Here is a 21,311-nt window from a genome sequence, read left to right on the forward strand (position 1 = left end):
CTATAGAATGGGTTCCATTTGGAATCAAAAGGTTCTAAACCGATTTGGAGACCCAACACCAATGGTTCTATTTTAAATTATTTTCTGTTTTGATAGTTTATATTAACAAGTTTTCTTTGGGGACACCTTTAATAATGCCCCTTTAATAATACGGAAATATACACTAGAATGAATCTACAAATAGTTTTATTAAGTCAGTATTAAGGTAAATTGACCCTAGAAATACGGTATTTGTTTTGTAGTGTGTAGCGCTGGCACAAAGGGCTCTATTCTCACTTGGTTTACGCGCTGGAAGAAAAACGTAACCCAAGTGAGAATAGGACCCAAAGAGAATAAACTAAACTAAACTAAATATTTCATTGCAATTACCTTTGCTCGTTATTGTTCCAGCGAACTACAGCAAAGTGAATCCACATCGCAACGAGAACTCCGAGAATGAAGACATACCGCCAGACCGAATAAGGAAAGCAATTTGCATCTGAAACACAAGCTAAACAGAGATACAAAAAAAGTCGAACGAAATACAGTTCGTAGAAAAGTTGGGCACAGTTTGTCGCTTTCGTTTTGATATAGGATGCTCCGACATTGTTAATCTCTTGTCCTCACTTGAAGACGGATGATTTTCAAGCACCGGTGTGATTCTACTGATGGGTTTAATTCATTAATGCTCTAGCTGTTTATTTTATATTTCTGGGAGGGCTTCAAATGTATAACAAAACAAGTATAAAAACTGGGGCCCGTTTCTATAGACCAATGCGATGTATCAGTACTACGACGTAAAGCACAATATACGCTAGAGGGAGCGTTTCTATATGAAGTTTCTCACACTGCTTGGTCGTATTACCTGTCGTATTCCATCAACACCAATTTACCTGGCGCATAAATACAACCGGAAGACCTCAGTCACTTCCCTCATTGAACTTTGAGAAACATGGCCGCTCTCATTTATGCTGTGTGTGACATAGACCGAGACATTTACAGCGACAGAAGGTATCGGAAGATGTGTGCGATGTGTGCATCTTCTGGAGTTGATATCAAAAGATAATTCTCGTGGCTATTTGACACGCTGACAATCCGGAAGTGTGGATGCGATGCTTGCTGAACATTAGATGACCTTTTAAAAGGTGAATTGATCATTAAACAAACACATTTATAAATCCAGCACAGCCTTATCGCTCTACCAAATGGAGCAATCAAAGTGACCGCAATGTAAACCGTGTTACATTATAGAAATCCGGATATACCTTGATGCCCTATATCTATGTTATAATGCTTAATTTATTTATTTATTTAAGTATGAATGAAAAAACAACTGATCCCCAAAAATGTTCAGGTTTATAACTGTCTTACCGGTCTTGCTCACGCTTTTGCTCATATTGCGCCCGCTCTCTGTTTCCACTACACACGTGCACACGGACCCGCTGCTCCAGACCTCGCCCGGAATGGTGATCTGATTCCTGATAAAGTCCGGAGTGGACTCTCTGGAATCTCCGGACCCGGAGTCGGTCAGTCCGTGTTCGATGACCCAGTAGACACGAGCCTGCTCGGATACCCCGAACACCAGACACACTAAAGTAGCGGCGCCGCTGGACTGGACTTCGCCTTCTGAAGGGGTGAGGATTTCAATATAAGCGCGGTCATCGGAGCGTTCTGTATTGGAAACAATAAGAGAGATGTGAATATATAAATCATTAAGAACAACATGCGGGATAATAACGTGTTGTACTATATAGTGTCAGATCAGCAAAATATTGCCCAGAAAAAAAATCTATAACGTGGATTGTTTAGGGAATGATTTAGGTAACCTATAACACACTGTAAGCCATAGCTAGATGTATTAGAGAATTTGACAGCGATGTATGTTGTTCTTGAAGAAAGCTGTACAGCTAAACGTCGGCTTCAAGCTTAAACCCAGTCCGGTGTCCAAAATTGCCACAGAAGAACACGATACTGCATTTACTCTCCATGTTCGCCTCTGACCCGCTTGCAACTTTATCCCACTGCCCTTAAAACAAAAACATTATTTCATCATAATAACACATTATTTCAGAAACCATCATACCTATTCAAAACCTTTCTTTCTTACCTCGTATTACTAACGTGGATCCATTGCCCATGTATATAGCTGAGCTCCTAATAAAACCGCAATAGTAAGTCCCGGAATCCTTCACCTGCGCGTTGTTTAGGTTCAGGGAACAGGTTTTCTCGATTTCGTCGCCTGCGAAGCTGCCACCGGCTCTGACACTTTGATAAGTTTCCAGGGTCGGGATGCTGTTGGACCGCAGTTTGAACCAGATGACAGTGAAACACTTTCCAATCATGTCCTCGATATCGCAGGTCAAGTTTACGCTGCTCCCGACCTCGGCTCTGACTAAGGGCGGGTATTGGAACAGTCCTGCATCTGCAACTGAAACGAGAACAAAAGAAAAATGAAGAGCCTACGGTTTATATCTCTAATAATAATAATAATAATAATAATAATAATAATAATAATAATAATAATAATAATTGCAAGAGTTTATTGTTGTATTGCAAACAGCAATACAAGGCCAACCAAAATATGTTAAGAATTTACTCGGTAAATGAAAATAATAATTTCACTTTGCAAATTCATTTTTGTTAATGAGTGAATAGAAAAAGTGTCCTAATGTAATATTAACTTGTATCTACATTAATAATAATAATAATAATAATAATAATAATAATAATAATAATAATAATAATAATAATAATAATAATACCTCAAACTCTAGAAAGTTGTATCGTTTTCATTAAATAATACATTGAAATCGTATTCTGTATAAATTGTACCGCGCCCAACAAAAATAAACCATATAGGTCAATCGAAACAAAAAAATAGTAATAATATTATACCAAAATGCAAGAGTAATATAAAAGTGAAACACAGATGTGTTGTGCGATGTTAGAATATAAACAGTAAAGCCACGCTTACCTTGCAGCGTGTAGAATAGCAGAATGAGCCGGAGCAGCATGGTGGGAAGTGCACAGCAAGGCTGGCGAGGATGTTGTGTGTGTGATCCGCACTGCAGACACTATCAGTGAACAGGGCAAGAAGAGGGGCTGCAACAGACAAGCCAGGAAGTGCAGATATTGTATACAGTTCCCGCTACCAGGTCGTTCAGTAGTACCACACCACACGATACATTGCACACATATAGTACGGCTCTTTAAGAACTCCCTGGTTATCCTGTAACCAAAAACTTCGTACATACAGCGGTGTGTAAATGTATTAGAACACCCCATTGCTTCTGTATCAGAACACCCCATTGCTTCTGTATTAGAACACCCCATTGCTTCTGTATTAGAACACCCCATTGCTTCTGTATCAGAACACCCCATTGCTTCTGTATTAGAACACCCCATTGCTTCTGTATTAGAACACCCCATTGCTTCTGTATCAGAACACCCCATTGCTTCTGTATTAGAACACCCCATTGCTTCTGTATTAGAACTCCCCATTGCTTCTGTATTAGAACACCCCATTGCTTCTGTATCAGAACACCGCATTGCTTCTGTATTAGAACACCCCATTGCTTCTGTATCAGAACACCCCATTGCTTCTGTATTAGAACACCCCATTGCTTCTGTATTAGAACACCCCATTGCTTCTGTATCAGAACACCCCATTGCTTCTGTATTAGAACACCCCATTGCTTCTGTATTAGAACTCCCCATTGCTTCTGTATTAGAACACTCCATTGCTTCTGTATCAGAACACCCCATTGCTTCTGTATCAGAACACCCCATTGCTTCTGTATCAGAACACCCCATTGCTTCTGTATCAGAACACCGCATTGCTTCTGTATCAGAACACCCCATTGCTTCTGTATTAGAACACCCCATTGCTTCTGTATTAGAACACCCCATTGCTTCTGTATTAGAACACCCCATTGCTTCTGTATTAGAGCACCCCATTGCTTCTGTATCAGAACACCCCATTGCTTCTGTATCAGAACACCCCATTGCTTCTGTATCAGAACACCCCATTGCTTCTGTATCAGAACACCCCATTGCTTCTGTATCAGAACACCCCATTGCTTCTGTATCAGAACACCCCATTGCTTCTGTATCAGAACACCCCATTGCTTCTGTATCAGAACACCCCATTGCTTCTGTATCAGAACACCCCATTGCTTCTGTATTAGAACACCCCATTGCTTCTGTATTAGAACACAACATTGCTTCTGTATTAGAACACCCCATTGCTTCTGTATCAGAACACCCCATTGCTTCTGTATCAGAACACCCCATTGCTTCTGTATTAGAACACCCCATTGCTTCTGTATTAGAACACCCCATTGCTTCTGTATTAGAACACAACATTGCTTCTGTATCAGAACACCCCATTGCTTCTGTATCAGAACACCCCATTGCTTCTGTATTAGAACACCCCATTGCTTCTGTATTAGAACACAACATTGCTTCTGTATTAGAACACCCCATTGGTTCTGTATTAGAACACCCCATTGCTAGGCAAATGAATGATTGTCTAATTTAATGGACGACTTTATTGGCTGAACATGCAATTTAAAAAAACAGTAAGAGAAAAGGAGCACGGAGCCACACATGGTAAATGCATGATACTTTTTAGAAGTTGTTTAAGATGCCTAATTGTTTTTTCAGGGTAAGGTTGCGCTACACTGCATAGGCTACTGTACACTGAACCGATGTGCTTGAGCACTCTGGGGCCGTTTGCACCCTGTAAGGTTTAGCATAGTATAAGCAGTGGAGGCGGGGTCAGTATACTAGTCATTTATTATAGATTCAATATTTGAAATATATCGTGAGAATCGTTGGGGGGGTGTTTATTAATTCCAGGTCTTAATACATTGTAGAGTAGTTTTTATTTTGAAGGGTGGATTTGCTGAATAAGTTGCTTTGTCAGTTTTAATGTTATTTCTCCGTTCCTGTACTGTAGTGAAGCTTGGACCCCGGAAAGGAGGGTGAGCGGTGTGTATTACTTGGACATGATTTGGGTGCAATTAAACCTTGGACAAAGGATGTTTGTTTGCGCATAATTAAAACATTCATGAATATGGGTTAAATGCATCTGATGCTTATCGGTCTTTCACCATTGTGTCTTTGCTTTTAAAAACGTTACGTTACGTATAATATAAGACATATTTAAACAGATCAGCAAAGAAAATGCAAACAAAACCAATGTCGACGTGATAACTGCTGCAGAAGCTTAAAATGTGTGTTATTATAATTGATTGATTTGGCAGTCGCCTTTATACAAGGCGACTTGCAGGTGTTACAGGGCAGTACAGGGTTGCAATGCAAACTTCATATTTAGATACAGTAGTTTACAGTAAGTGCAATAGTAGGACAAAAATACAATATGAACTAGGAAGCAAAAAATTAGGATTACAACAAGCTCCCTTTCAAGTATGAAATGTAACCATTACCGAATGGGATTTCTATCCCATTAGGTAACGGTTACATTTCTATTTCAGGCAGCCAGGGTTATTATAATAACCCAACGTTATATCTACAATCTCATAATAGTAGTGCAAGGATAGTGCATTAGGGGAGTGGCCGGAACACGGTGCCCAGGTCAGGCAAGCCCAGTGCATGTTAAGAGCGGCAGATCAAGAGACCTACAAGCGCGGTCTAAACACGTGGGTCTTGAGGAGGCGGCGGAAGGCAGTGAGAGAGGAAGCAGTCCTGGAGTTACGTATACATAATCCAGTTGTAATTTCATTTTAAAACAATAGCCTAGTAGGCTACAGCATTATAAACACACTGCAAGATGATGTGTAATTTGTAAAAAATACATATCATGATTTAACTTAGTGATTCCATCTATTGTATATCATTGGAGCTGCAGTTTCGTTTGATTATCAAGTGATTGCAATATACACACGTCATAATGGGGGGGGGTGACCCACATACCAATCCTTCCACGAGGCCCATGAAGTCTCTCGGCGGCCCTGGGTGAAATATCGTGGTACCTTTTAAAGGTTACATTAAAAACGATTTATTTTTCTATAAAGGTTGGATAACTTTATAGACAACATATAAAAACAATACTCTTTCCAAATACTAACTTGACTAATTGCAGGGTCTGTGACATAAGCTGCAGTGTACTGTACTGTACAAAACATCACATTAAATGTATAGATACGTTGCAGCTGTTTGTCTGCCCCTTGAAATTCTTATCGATTGGGTCATGTTGAGGTTTGGGTTGTGTTGCATAACTAGCTGCTCTGCACTTTAGATGTCGGTTTATAGCGGTTCCTAGAATCGTGAGTGCTAATACATTGACTGGTCTAGCAAAGGGAGACCTTTTGAAGTTGTGGCAACAAATACTGTTGTGGCATTTAGAAGCGGGAGGCCAGGTGGGTGTGCGCTCACTGGCTGTACACTTCCGGACACACCAGACCACATTTTCTATATCACTTTACAAAACGCAGAAGCATACATGCGAGTACAGGCCAAAGCAGGCAAGCCACAAAACACGAGAGAAGCTAGCATCCTGCATGTACTAGGTGTGTGAAATAGATTATATATGCAGAAAGAAAAGCGGTCTATGACGTTTGAGTTTGGATTACATAAACGTACCACTAGGGAAAAAAACTGTACTACAAAGTAAATGATTTTCAAAAGACATTTAAACCACGCTGCTGTTGTTTTTTCGTCTTTACTAACAGTTGAAATCCATTGGTAGAAGTAACTAACATTATGTGCAGGAGGTCATCTGTCTACGAGTGCGTCATCATACATATAAAATCTTAAATCACAAATGATTTCTCCACCAGAGGGTGCACTTCCAGCGCATGCTGATATGAGAAAGGTTTTTTTTTTGTTTAATAGCTGTGTATAAAACGCTGTGTGTGCGTGCGTGTGTGCGTGCGTGCGTGCGTGCGTGCGTGTCGCAGTTGCTGCTCTGCTGGGAGGTGAATGTTGTTCGTGGTTGAGAATAGAACTTTCCTGAAACCGGACAGTCTGATCATCACTGTAAAACCAAACAACGTGTGATTTTAGCTGGGGGTACATTAACTTTCAATAGATGACCAGGAAATACAAATGACCAGCATAAGTGTCTTTTCACCTGGAAAGATATCCTTGAGCCACCTACTCATCACATTTTAAACCACAAAACTTTTCCATAACAGTTGCACATTTTCTAAGCGCAATAAGACCCTCCTAGGGGCCTCATTACACACGTGGGCGGTCCGGTATCAACCAATACCGCTCACCCTGTCTGGTGTCTTATTGCTTACATAGATGTGTCATATTCCTTAAAGGCAGTGTCTGTGTCATTCTGTAAACGCTGGTGTTTCGGCTTTTGTAATCTCAACCTGGTTAAACGCTTGTGTTTAAGATCTAAACATGTGTACTTACATGCAAATAATTATAAGAATAAAATTAAATTTTTTTTAAAAAAGAAACCAAATGGTGTTTAGATGATCTCTTTGTGGGATATCCAAGAAGTATAAGAATGAACTCCTCTACGTTTCCTGTTGCCAGACATTTTAACACACAAGACCACGCTGCAGAAGACATCACAATTTGCTGGATAAAGCACTGCTATGGGACAAACACAGCCAGGAAACAAAAAGAATGCGAATTTGTTTTCGAATGAGGCACTTTGGAACCTCTTGGAATGAACATTCCATTCTGAAGTCATCATGACATCATCTCCCGGAACTTTTTTTTTTGAAAGGCAACTTGTTTTTAACAGCTTTACGGACTGCTTTTTCCATCCAGCTGAAGAAGGACTCGTAGCCCGAAACGTCCTGAAATTGATTTTTTAAAAATCAATTATTCACATTTTTGTGAACCTACATGACCTTTTTCTTTTTGATTTTGCACCTTTTGGTACACAGCACTTTTCCTACCATCATTTTTGCTGCATTCATAATAAAATAATACCTGATGGGGGCGTATCTCGGGTTGGGGTTCTAACACACGCACGCACGCACGCACGCACGCACGCACACACGCACGCAGATACAGCAAATCTACAGTTTTTATAAAATACACAATTATAAATATTTATTAAATGTTTTTAACAATGACATTCATGAGGATAGAATGATTTGTATTGGGTATTTCAGATAAATAAATTCAAGTATATATATATATATATATATATATATATATATATATATATATATATAGGTGCTGCTATTTGCATATCAAAGTATTCAGTGCTGCGAGGGACAGTGCAGTTACACAGAAGTGTGTGCTACATGACGCAGGTGTTTCTAATAATCTGTCCAGCCCCGGTCTTCATTTCCGTCTCCTACCCGCCTCGAGCTGCAGACTGGCGTACTGCACGTCATCCTGCTCCTGCAGAACATAAAGCGCATTTTGTTTCGTTGCAGTACTTTTCATACAGTGTCAATTCATATTGATTGACATATGACAGGAATGTACAGGTCTGTTCAAAAGAAGCCGTGTGAGATGATCATGAATTCATATTACTTCACTGCAACTCGATAGCAAAAAAATATTAGAGTTAAGATGTAATTACATTTTAATATCTAGAAGTGTATGTATGTGTCTGTGTATATGTATATATGTATTTAGATCTAATGATAAAAGGGCGTAATAATAATAATAATAATAATAATAATAATAATAATAATAATAATAATAATGTACCGCTGCTCTTATCTTTGGTCTGGCGTGCCTTCCTCCAGAACCCGTGTTTTCACGTTGCCCTGTGGAAAATTATCATTTTAAACATCATTTTGATTTTGAACAAACCTAATTAGAAGGTAACCAGGAATCGCCTGTGGCTTGTTTGTAATACCTGCTATGTGTTTGTCTGGCGCCCTCCCTGTAACGCGAATCTCGGAATACGTCGATCTGTAGATTCAAAACAAGAATCAACATGGTATCTTATTATAAATACTATCCGAAAGGTCTATCAGAAAAATGAATGTGAACGATATGAACTCTAGCTTCAATATTCATGGAACCTGTGATACATAGTTAAAACGCATACATGCGTAAAACATACATCTATCAATCGATTAGCATTCAATCCGTTTAGAGAAGAAAAAAAAATATTCATGCACTAAATACTTTGTTTTATTTCGTGGTAAATGAGTTATAATTCGTGATGATGTAAGATTACAATAAATAAACAGATAAATAATTAAGGGCTACATTCTCACTTGGTTTACGCGCTATTTGCGCCCTTCTTACAGCGCGTAAATAGCGCGTAAACCGAAGTGAAAATCGCCCTATATGAGCTACTTCACATTAGTTTGTGTAGGATATAACTAATATAAATAAATACTAATATAAAATATAATCTAACATAATAAAGCAATATTTAAATGCTTACTTACCGTTCATTTGCCAAATACGCACCTGTTTGGCACAAACAAACACAACAACACAAAAACGTTAATTTCTAAATCATTCGTGGTTTTGCTCTATTTCGAATAGCTTGTTAATAATACACATGAAAAGGTTACCTGGTTTATTCTGTCTTCGATAGCATATTGCCAGTGTAATTAACAGAGTAATCAGAAGAAATGAAGCTGCCGCCAGCGACCCATAGAGGAAGAGTGGACACGCACCGCTCCCTGTAACACAGTTAAACAGGTGAAAAGAGAACCGCGCACCGGTACTGTATACCGCTTCAGTACAATAGTGCTGCTGACACGAGGGATGCATTAAGAGGCGCAAGAAGATGCGGCGCCTTCACGATTCTGATCATTTTCAAGCTCCTCTTTCAGAGAAGGTTCTTCGGTCGCGCTTTATTTGAACGGGCGCTTGTTTTAATTAATTACCCAGTAGCAGCGCTGTCTAACACATCAGAAATGGTCCTGCCTGAGTGTTAATGAGATTGATATTTAGTATTAGTAACCTGCCACTGTAGACGCTGAAGTTAAAAATAAACACATTACAAGTATATGCATATTAAAACTCTATTTCTTACTTGATATTGATTTCATTTGCAAAACATTGCTCCATATATTAAACGTAACCTCATCTGAATGTATTTATTTATGTATGTATTTGTTTATTTAAATGAGGTACCCATTGAGACCGAGGTGTCATTTACAAGGGTACTGAAAAACAATCAAAGAACAATTGCAAAGTGCAAACAACACAATACAAACATCTGTCTTCAGACTTCAGCAGCAGCATACAGCGATCAAATAATAGAATAGAATACATTAGAACATAAGAACATAAGAACATAAGAACATAAGAACATAAGAACGTTTACAAACGAGAGGAGGCCATTCAACCCATCTTGCTCGTTTGGTTGTTAGTAGCTTATTGATCCCAGAATCTCATCAAGCAGCTTCTTGAAGGATCCCAGGGTGTCAGCTTCAACAACATTACTGGAGAGTTGGTTCCAGACCCTCACAATTCTCTGTGTTAAAAAGTGCCTCCTATTTTCTGTTCTGAATGCCCCTTTATCTAATTTCCATTTGTGACACCTGGTCCTTGTTTCTTTTTTCAGGTTGGATAAGTCCCCTGGGTCCACATTGTCAATACATTTTAGGATTTTGAATGCTTGAACCAGATCACCGCTTAGTCTTCTTTGTTCAAGACTGAATAGATTCAATTCTTTTAGCCTGTCTGCATATGACATGCCTTTTAAACCCGGGATAATCCTGGTCGCTCTTCTTTGCACTCTTTTTAGAGCAGCAATATCCAAACTAGCAGTTTGTTAATATGAACTGAAAGAGAAGCATTGGCAGGAGTTTCTAAACAATTCCCAAATCTGATCTTAAAACCAGAGAAAGAAAGTTGAACAAATTCCATCTTCATGATAGCGCGTCTCCGGGAGTTGATAAGCAAAAGATCGTTCTCTGGAACACGTTACACTGGCCATTTGACTCGTTGACCATCCCAAAGTATGGATGCGAAGTTTGCTCAACATTAGATTAATTTTTAAAAGGTAAATTGGTCATTAGGCAAACACATTTATAAAAACAGCACAGCCTTATAGCGCTACCAAAGGGCTATACACGATCAAAGTGACTGCAACTTAAACTTTGTTACATTATAGAAATCCGGTTAAAGGTTAAATTAAGACAATTAATCGCACAAAAAGAATGTTCAGGTTTATAACTCTTACCGGTTTTGCTCACGCTTTTGCTCGCGCTTTTGCTCATATTGCGCCCGCTCTCTGTTTCCACTACACAAGTCCACACGGCCCCGCTGCTCCAGACCTCGCCCGGAATGGTGATCTGATTCCTGATAAAGTCCGGAGTGGACTCGCTGGAATCTCTGGACCCGGAGTCGGGTTCGTATTCGACATCTTCTTCTATGACCCAGTAGACACGAGCCTGCTCGGATACCCCGAACACCAGGCACACTAAAGTAGCGGCGCCGCTGGACTGGACTTCGCCGTCTGACTCTGAAGGGGTGAGGATTTCAATATAAGCGCGGTCATCGGAGCGTTCTGTATTGGAAATAATAAGAGCGATGTGAATATATAAAACATTAAGAACAACATGCTGGATAATAACGTGTTGTTGTATATAGTATCAGGTCAGCAAAATATTGCCCAGAAAAAAACTATAACGTGGATTAGTTTAGGGAATGATTTAAGGAACCTACACGCTGTTGGCCATAATTTGACTTTATTAGATCATTTTACAGAGATGCATGCTGTTCTTGAAGAAGGCTGTACAGTTCACTTCAATCTCAAACCCAGCCCAATGTTCAATATTGACACAGTGGATATACACGATATATTTAGGGGATACCGGGGCTGGTTGTCACAGTGCTCATAACTATGACACTAGACGGTGCAGGCAGGTGACACTAACACTGAAATGTGTGTTCTATTGTCTGGAACTCAACCATCTTGTAATTTGAGGTCAATTCCATCAAACATAAAGGTCAGCACATATTTCATTTTTTTTCATACCCAAAGTAAAAAATGTATATCTTGTTATTTATGTTATAACTCTTAGTAGTATTGGAGTTTGTTTGAACTGATGGCCATGTTAATAAAACCAGATACTGGCTATCTTTTGGTGTAAAAACAAAACCAGTAGGTTCTCCCAGTAGTACTGAGAGAATTAAATTATCATGTAAAGTCGGGTTGGGGCAGGTTGTCACATAGTTTTTGGGGTTGGTTGTCACATGTAAATCCTATAGGAAGAAGTCTTATATTTTTTCTTTCTTTTTTTACACCAACATGTGGGATATGTCACCATATAATGCTTATTTAAGTTATTTACTGTTTGTCCTCCGGTTCTGTGGAGGCTGTGGTATTATTTTGTAGCGTGGGTCAACATTTCAAATATATATATATATATAGGTCTATAGTAAAAATACAACTTTTTCTGTCATTGTACACAGTAGAAACCTTATGTTATTCAAAAAAAAAAAAAAAGTTGAATTGTTGGCTATTGTAAAACCAAGAACATACTTTGTGACAACCAACCCCAGTATGGGGCAGGTTGTCACGGGTGACCGGCGCATTTTCAGCCGTCTAAATATCATATTTGGAATAAAGTTACACTGAAATAAAAAATATGCATTTGTAGGTGGAGAGTTATTCTTCAATATAACGAGGAACAGAACCTCGCAGAATGTCACCAGATTGAGGAAAATAATAAAACGTGTGACAACCAACCCCGGTCTCCCCTACTCTCCATGTTAGCCTCCGACCCGCTGCAACATCGCCCCACTGCCCTTAAAGCAAAAACATTTAATCAAAATAACACATTATTTCAGAAACCATCATACTTATTCAATACCTTTCTTACCTCGTACTACTAACGTGGATCCATTGCCCAAGTACATGACTGGGCTCCTGATCAAAGCGCAATAGTAAGTCCCGGAATCGTTCACCTGCGCGTTGTTTAGGTTCATGGAACAGGTTTTCTCGATTTCGTCGCCTACCAAGCTGCTACCGGCTCTGACACTTTGATAAGTTTCCAGGGTCGGGATGCTCTTGGACCGCAGTTTGAACCAGATGACAGTGAAACACTTTCCACTCATGTCCCCGATATGGCAGGTCAAGTTTACGCTGCTCCCGACCTCGGCTCTGACTAAGGGCGGGTATTGGAACAGTCCTGCATCTGCAACTGAAACGAGAAAAAAAGAAAAACGAAGAGCCTGCTGTTTATATCTCTAATAATAATAATAATAATAATAATAATAATAATAATAATAATAATTGCAAGGCCAACCAAAATATGTTAAGAATTTACTCGGTAAATGAAAATAATAATTTCACTTTGCAAATTAATTTTTGTTAATGAGTGAATAGAAAAAGTGTCCTAATGTAATATTAACTTGTATCTACATTAATAATAATAATAATAATAATAATAATAATAATAATAATAATAATAATAATAATAATAATACCTCAAACTCTAGAAAGTTGTATCGTTTTCATTAAATAATACATTGAAATCGTATTCTGTATAGTGTGAACGGTGCCGTATACAAAAATAAATCATATAGGTTAATTGAAACTAAAAAAAAATCTATAAGTAATAATATACAAAATGCAAGAGTAATATAAAAGTGAAACACAGATGTGTTGTGCGATGTTAGAATATAAACAGTAAAGCCACGCTTACCTTGCAGCGTGTAGAATAGCAGAATGAGCCGGAGCGGCATGGTGGGAAGTGCACAGCAAGGCTGGCGAGGATGTTGTGTGTGTTATCCGCACTGCAGACACTATCAGTGAACAGGGCAAGAAGAGGGGCTGCAACAGACAAGCCAGGAAGTGCAGATATTGTATACAGATCCCGCTGCAAGGTCCTTCACTACCACAAGATCACAGTTATATATGTCTAAACAAATACATACAACACAAACATGCATTCCTACACCAATATTAATATTCAAACAAAGTGATCATTAATTCCAATCTTCTAAAACTCCTCCTGATTCACCTCGGTGTCAAAGCCGTTTCTTTTTGTAAAAGGTCAAATAAGTTGGTGGCTCTTTTCATTGAAGAAAGTCTGTAAACAGACTCGTATTACTTTAGAGAAGGGCTGTGTGTCTCACTGAGCGCACCAGTGCAGCTCTTTGGATTTAGAAGCGGGTTCGAAAAGACTACAAGTGAATCGGTATCTTTAATGCAGTCAAAATACTAATAAATGGATGTGTTTTAAACACGAGCAGTCTAGAGACATACCCGTTTTTTTTTTTATCTCACTTTACTTACTCTTCAGTCAACTATTTGGTTTTGGTAAACAACACTTATTTGATGTTAACACACACACACACACACACACACACACACACACACACACACACACACACACTATTCATGAGACTTTTAGTTTTACGCTTAACTGATCGCTTCGTGGAACATCTGCCTCATCGCCACATCTCCTGTTGTAAGACCGAGTATTTAACTTCAAAACATTTATTTGTCACACTTTTCAAACACGTCACTGCGTTTCTAATTCTCAATGTGTTTAGGATTTCAACACCTTCTGGTGCTTATTTTGCGAACTCTTGGAGGTGTTTAGGATTTGTAACACCTTTTAAACATGTGTACGCGTTGATAACCGGGCTGGTGTTTAAAATCTAAACATTACATTTCGCAAAAACGGCGCAGATTAAACACATAACGTGTAACAATTATTTAGAGTTCCAAATAACTGAATACCACCAGTGTTACACCTGATGACGTATAAACACTGCTGTGTAGGAATAGAAGGTTTATATTTTACTCTGTGCCATTTAGATATTAAACGCGTCACACGTTCTTTGGAACTGAAAATCTGGGGAAATTGTCAAAATAGGCAAATTAGCGATTGTGTAATTTAATGGACGACTTTAATAGGCCACACATTCATTAACAAAGAGAAACGGAACACAGAGCCCAAAATTGTAAAATGAATGACTTTTTAGAAGTTGTTTAAGATGCCTGATTAAAGCACAAAGTGGTCTACATTTTCACACACGACGAGTGTGTTTCTATATCACTGATTATATATATATACACTGTTTTGTGCGGCTCTTTAAAAATTCCCTGGTCATCGGCTCCTTTAACTAAAGATTCCTTTATCTAATCTATGGAGATTAGATAAAGGGGCATTCAGAACAGAAAATAGGAGGCACTTTTTTACACAGAGAATTGTGAGGGTCTGGAACCAACTCCCCAGTAATGTTGTTGAAGCTGACACCCTGGCATCCTTCAAGAAGCTGCTTGATGAGATTCTGGGATCAATAAGCTACTAACAACCAAACGAGCAAGATGGGCCGAATGGCCTCCTCTCGTTTGTAAACGTTCTTATGTTCTTATGTTCTTGAAAAGGTCGGACAGCTCTTATTTAAAGAACATAGACCATGTGAGATATGTTTTATTTATTTATTTATTTGGAATAATGATTACATATCGCGAGAATATATCAGCAATTCAGTTAGAATAAATAAACGTGTAACATCAATAAATCAATCAATATTTATTTTATATAGCGCCTTTCATAGTGGACCACCATCACAAAGCTCTTTACAAGATAGTGAGGATCAATGCATAATACATTAAATACAGTGAAATACAGGGCATAGGACATGAAATACAAACAGTGAAAAGAAAAACACGACTTAACGCATCACACCTTTATTTTGCTAGTGTTTTGTGGAAAATAAATTCTTAAACACTGAAGAAATGTCTAAAATCTGTTGCATGAGATTAATTCTCATGCATTTTCTGATTTGCAGTTAGCTACATATTCTGTTTGAACGTGTTAACATGTTGTTGCTATTAATCTCAACACTTTAGATGTCGGTTTATGCTGTTTCCTAGAATCGTGAGTGCTATTACATTGACTGGTCTAGCGAAGGCAGACCTTTTGAAGTTGTTGCAACAAATACTGCTGTGGCATTTAGAAGCGCGAGGCCTAGGTCTTTACTGGCTGTACACTTCCGGACAAACCAGACAACATTTTCCATATCACTTTACAAAACGCAGAAACATACATGCGAGTACAGGCCAGAGCAGGTAAGCCACAAAACACCAGAGAAGCTACCAAACTGCATGTACTGAGTGGTTTTACTTTATATGAAAAAAAAACAAAAAGAAAACAGTCCAAGACGTTTCAGTTTAGATTAAGTAAACAGGAGCGCAAGAAAGACGTTTATTTATGCCCTGTACCACTAGCAAAACAACCGTGTTGTTGTTTTTTCATCCTTCCTAACAGTTGAAAACAACTTGAAAAGACGTTACTAACGTTACGTACAGGAGGTCCATTTGACTACAAAGGGAGTGCGTCTTTAAACGCGCTCTCAGGGGGGCCGTTTCCCGATAACGGTAGGACTTGGTGTTTGAAGGTGACTCACGATTCAGTGCAGCTGCTTTGAATCGATCTTCAACCTAGCTATCTTGAAGTGCATCTTATGGTGTCTGATTCGCGCTGAAGGGGTTTGAAACACATATAAGGTGTCTAAACGATTGGCGAACTGAAAAACAGTGTTACAAATCGAACAAAAACCAAAAACTGGCAGGAAAATGGCAGGATTATCTAGTATAGCGAAAAAAAGGTGCAACAAAAAACGGGTGCTCGATTAACTGAACCCCCGAAGAAGAAAAGGCTGTCAATATATCGGGGTTCACAGCTCTGCACGGCATAGATATGTTTGGACAGGAATTCTCTGCTACTGGGACTTATCCTCGTGTTCCACTCCGAGGGAGAAGTGCAAGACAACGTGCCTTTAGAAATGCAGTCTGATGTAAGTGAACTATATATCAAATATATCGTTTTCAAGGTCGATTAACTCCTGGCTTCATCCACGGCTGTTACTGGCGCTCCTACATTTTCAAGATTATTATTATTTATTTCTTAGCAGACGCCCTTATCCAGGGCGATTTACAGTCGTAAACAAAAAAGCATTTCAAGGATCACAGTGAAAGTAATAATACAATTAAGAGCAAGATAAAATACAATGACTTTGGTTCTAGCAAGTACAAGTATGTGACACAATACGATTCAATAACGGAGCAGATAACAGTGTCAGTGATAGTTACATTAGGATATAATTAAATACAAAATAGTACAGATTAAATAACACTTGTGACAGATTACAGTAATCTAAAGTACAGGATTTAATGCAGTAAAATAGGGAGCAGATAAAGTAAAGCGCATTAAGGAAGAGTGATAAAGTGTCCAGAGGGAAAAGAGGAGTTCTACAGGTGCTGTCTGAAGAGGTGAGTCTTGAGGAGGCTCCCGGAAGGTGCAAAACACATTTTCATCTTGAAAATGTGTTTTGCAACAGCAAGTCAACAATACGAACTCGTCGCTTTAAAAAAAAAAAGAAAAAAGAAACTAGAAATGGTGAGAAAACAGCTTGCAGTCGCTGAAGCTCAGTTTCCGCAGTTCCATTCATCTGCAGAGATCCAGCCAATTTACATCCCGTAAAACAGCAGCCCCAGCGATCATGCACATGCGCAGTCTAAAAACGAATTGTACTTCACCCACAAGCCTGTACAGTCAACCAAACTCCACTAAACATACTTGCAATATTATTTTCTTATAATCATATTAATATATAATGCATTTATTTCCATGTATTGTATTTAAATGCCTGTCGATTGCACAGTCAACCCACAATGATTGAAGCAGGCGCTCTGCACTTAATTGCACTGTATTAAAAACAACGACCTATTAAGAAAACATGTCCTGTAATGAATATTATAGGTTTAAAGCGAGCTTCGAGTTTCTTTTTTCATCCAACTTGTATTGTTATCTTCAATGTTCATCATTGCAGTAAGTATCAAATACATGGTGGATAAGATCTGACACTCTCTTCTGTTATCAACATCAAAATCTGTTAGAACCTCTCCATAAAACGCTGCTATGGCTCTCACTGCAATACTTTGTTGGTGGGTAGTCCTCCACTAGATTTTGTGTACGCGGCGAAACCGCATTTTCCACACACCGACGGCACGGTCAATTAAACTTACAGTTCGCTGATGTGAACTGCGATAACTCTCCTCAGATGGATTGCTGGGATGGAAAATGGGGGCCAGTATGATATGACCTTAATGGGTAACCACTGCCCCCCACAACAAGCGCCCATACCGTTTTCAGCGGCTTGTTATAAGGAAGAGTTGACCACATACAAGCATCGTGGTCATTTTGCCTCTGTGTCTGAGATGATCGCACACGACTTGAATGTTGTTGCAGCATAACCATTTCTGGAGATAAGGAGGGGATGTTTTGGGAATGAACATCCCATCAATGAAACGCACAGCTCGCGGGAAACGAGCGACGTCATGGAAACCAGAATGATTTTGACGCATGTCAGCTTGTGGTTTTGGAAACTGTATGACGTCGGATGCGTGCTTTGCTAGCATTGTGGTCACTGCATGGACACACCGTGACGCAGAAGCTTTTAAATCAAGCTCTGACCATTTCAGATCTGTGCGCACAGGGTTTCTCTCTGTCAGCGTGCCTGTGTGTGTTAGTTTCTCTCCGTCTGTGCGTGTGTGTGTGTGTGTTCTGACTTGCCCTCCGGAATCCTCATTGTTGGTGCCAGGTTCCGTTACCCGCTATGATTCCATGGAATGTTCCCCAGGGCAACGAGCTCACACAGGTTCTGAGAACAATAGGCAGGGAATGATCTCTCTGGGAAGTGCACATTTCTATGATATAGTCCTAATCTGATCACAAAGGGGTCTTTATCTTATTGCTCTAATTTAAAGTGGTTTTACGACTTCGTAACAGGTCAGAAACAAATCTGCATTTATTAATATTACACTGATAGGTGAAAGGTTCTGAAACCTTTTTAAAATAGATTTTGAATAGAGACCCCCAAATGAAAAGTGAGCAAATGGGCCAGCCGGTTTGAGTTTTTCGGACCTGCTGTTGTTGATATGGGGAAGAGGGGCGAGGAGGAGGAGAGAGAGGGTGGGAGGAGTGAGAGGGGATGAGGGGAGACGGGGAGGAGGGATGAGGGGATGAAGGGAGACGTGAAAGTTTTTGGACAGATCCCCTTTTTTTAAAAGGATTTTGAATAGGAACCCACAGCTGTGGAGAGGAGAGGAGGGGGAGAGTGGAGATGGGAAAGGAAGAGGGGACAGGGGACAGAAAGTAAAGGAGGGTGAGACGAGAGGACAGGAGAAGGGGAAGAGGATAAGGAGGAGGAAGGGGGAGGGAGGAGCTTGGTACCAGTCAGTGCCTGCATTTCAAAGCTCCTTGAAGCTGCACTAATTCCCACAAGGATCTCTCATTTGTAAGCTGCAAATCTGCTTTGCTCTTATTTTGCATTAGCCCTCACTGCCCGGCAGAGCTAGCTGTGACCTACCTACAAAGAGCGAGTGGGAAAGAGGAGAAACAGAGCAGGCAGGCAGACAGACAGATAACATGCTTCAGATCCCCTGATCAGCGAGCTACTGAAATGGGCTGACAAAGCTGTCATCCGGATGAAGGACTGTGACCTACAAGGGATGAGAGAACTGGACTGAGAGCGAAGGACAAGCAGCTACCCTGGGACCCGCTCATTAAAACAAGATGGATTATAGAAACCGATTTGAAGCTTTTGAAATTCTACTGATAGAATTGCTTTGACTAGGGAAAGAATGTACCTGCAATATACTGTAAAGTAAAGCTGACATGTGGGGCAAATAAATAACCCAGCAGCCTTAGAAACAACTGAGACCCGAAACAGGACTGGATCTAGTCTCGGGTGCAGGAACAAACTGAGCCACTGCTAGCCGAAGATTGTTTCAGAGTGATTTAGGAAAAGTATTCCAGAATCTGGGATTTTAGTGAACTGCTTTAGAAAGGTGAGGGTAGGAGGCCTCTGCAGGACAGTCATGGAATGAAATTGCCTCTGTTTCCAGGCAGACAGAAGCTGCCACGGAAGTACAGACACTGACCAGAGGCTTTTAAGAGCAGAGGCGTCATTTGAGGGGGGGGCAACAGGGGCGTCTGCCCCCTCCAAGCTCGCCAGGGGGGCCCCCCAAATGGCAGTTTCCGTGAGAAGTTAAACGGCTTAAAGGAAAGTGTTCATGCTTCAGGATATCGGAAGTGCAGCGACTAGCCTGACCATGCAACGTTGTTGAAAGAAACATTCTCCTGTTTCTTGTCAAAAGCAGTGCTGCTATGTTTTAAAATTGTCTAAAAAATCACCATAGCAACAGCCTCTCCCAAGTTATCGCGATCATTTGCCTTTGTTGAAATTCAAAATTAATGACAGCAGCTGTTGTGCACGTTGTGTTACAAAAAGCCACAGAGAAAGGTACGTTTCACTAATAGTTCTGTTCAAGTGTTTAAGACGTGTTCTGCGAACTTGTCACTGAAAGTTCTTAGTTTATAAGATTTATTATGACGTCACAGCAACTAAGCTGATTTCAAATAGGAAAATAATAGCCAGTGCCACTTCTTCAACTAATTAAGTTACTGAGTCGAAGAGGGGAACGAGAAGCTAAACTCACGCTACTGGTAGTTTTTATTCTCTTTTTGAGCTGGTACAAAGGATGCAAAGAGTAAGCATGCAGTTTTCTGTGTATTTTACTGTTGAATTGTTAACAAGGTTTGCAAAAAATGTAGACGAAGCTGTTATTCTGATTAGAGGCGACAAAATGGACTTCGAGGGAAAATAATTGTAGTCTGTGTTTCTGAGTGGTCTGCTTCTAATGGCAACTGAAAAATCATTGGTAAAAAAAACTTGATTTTGATGTCCTGGTTGATATCTTTGCAAAAATACAGCCTAGACAATATCCGGTGCTCACTAGATTTATTCATGCAATGCCAGAGGGGTTTTTTTTTAAGTTTGTTGTAGAGTTTTATTTTTATGGAGGGGGGGGGGCCTAAATGCATTCTTTGGACCCCCCAAGCCTTTTTTGAAGTGACGCTGCTGTTTGAGAACAGTGTAGACTAAGTTTTATCCTTGACAAAGCCCAATAGTAATAATAATAATAATAAGAACCATAATCACAGCAATAATAATAATAGTCATAATTAGAATAATGAAGACCTAGTCAATGCAAGAATAAAAATGAAGAAAACTTTGCTACCAGGGGGAAGAACATGAATGCAGTCTAACTAGATAGAGTAGGAAGTCATGCTGTAGGTATAAAACTACCTTTGAGTAAAACAAAGTAATGCACTTACCGGCAGGACCTTTGCATTCAAGCAAGGCTGGATCACTGTGTGCAAAGCCAGCTGCAGCAGAATTCAATTCCTTCGCAAGGCAAGCAGTGGGATGGCACTGAGTTGCACTGGCACACACTGGGCATGTGAGCAGGACACAGCTGCAGGGATGCTATGAAGACACGGGCAGCTTCGGTACAGGTAAGTTATGCAGCGTGACGACATGCACAGCATTGCAATCAGTACTGGGTTTCTATGTGCAATGCTCCACTTTAAAATACTTTGGAT

At 39.7% G+C, this 21,311-nt stretch overlaps 3 protein-coding genes across 4 annotated transcripts in view; 1 reads left to right on the top strand and 2 right to left on the bottom strand.

Moving 5' to 3' along the window:
* Positions 1-840: 840 nt before the first annotated feature.
* LOC131703133 (uncharacterized) lies at positions 841-3,093 on the bottom strand. Its single transcript, XM_059006005.1, has 4 exons — positions 2,954-3,093; positions 2,087-2,407; positions 1,351-1,650; positions 841-872 (listed from the first exon to the last, which is right to left on the bottom strand). The coding sequence occupies exons 1-4, from the start codon at positions 2,991-2,993 to the stop codon at positions 841-843; spliced, it is 693 nt and encodes a 230-aa protein (XP_058861988.1). The 5' UTR covers positions 2,994-3,093.
* A 5,096-nt stretch (positions 3,094-8,189) lies between these two features.
* Positions 8,190-21,177, bottom strand: LOC117395422 (uncharacterized). The gene is made up of 9 exons (XM_059006023.1): positions 21,045-21,177; positions 13,551-13,678; positions 12,726-13,046; positions 11,081-11,407; positions 9,459-9,569; positions 9,330-9,351; positions 8,786-8,841; positions 8,635-8,693; positions 8,190-8,319 (listed from the first exon to the last, which is right to left on the bottom strand). The coding sequence occupies exons 2-9, from the start codon at positions 13,588-13,590 to the stop codon at positions 8,260-8,262; spliced, it is 996 nt and encodes a 331-aa protein (XP_058862006.1). The 5' UTR covers positions 13,591-13,678; positions 21,045-21,177; the 3' UTR covers positions 8,190-8,259.
* LOC117965145 (semaphorin-4A-like) overlaps positions 21,085-21,311 on the top strand; it is a 32,324-nt gene continuing 32,097 nt past the window's right edge. Inside the window, exon 1 of one of the 2 annotated variants that reach the window (XM_059006019.1) lies at positions 21,085-21,224. The gene's annotated coding sequence lies outside the window, so the exon portion shown is untranslated. The remainder of the gene's footprint in view (positions 21,225-21,311) is intronic. The other variant, XM_059006016.1, reaches the window with a different exon arrangement.

The sequence above is a fragment of the Acipenser ruthenus genome, chromosome 32, assembly GCF_902713425.1.
Source record: "Acipenser ruthenus chromosome 32, fAciRut3.2 maternal haplotype, whole genome shotgun sequence".
NCBI classification, from domain to species: Eukaryota; Metazoa; Chordata; class Actinopteri; order Acipenseriformes; family Acipenseridae; genus Acipenser; species Acipenser ruthenus.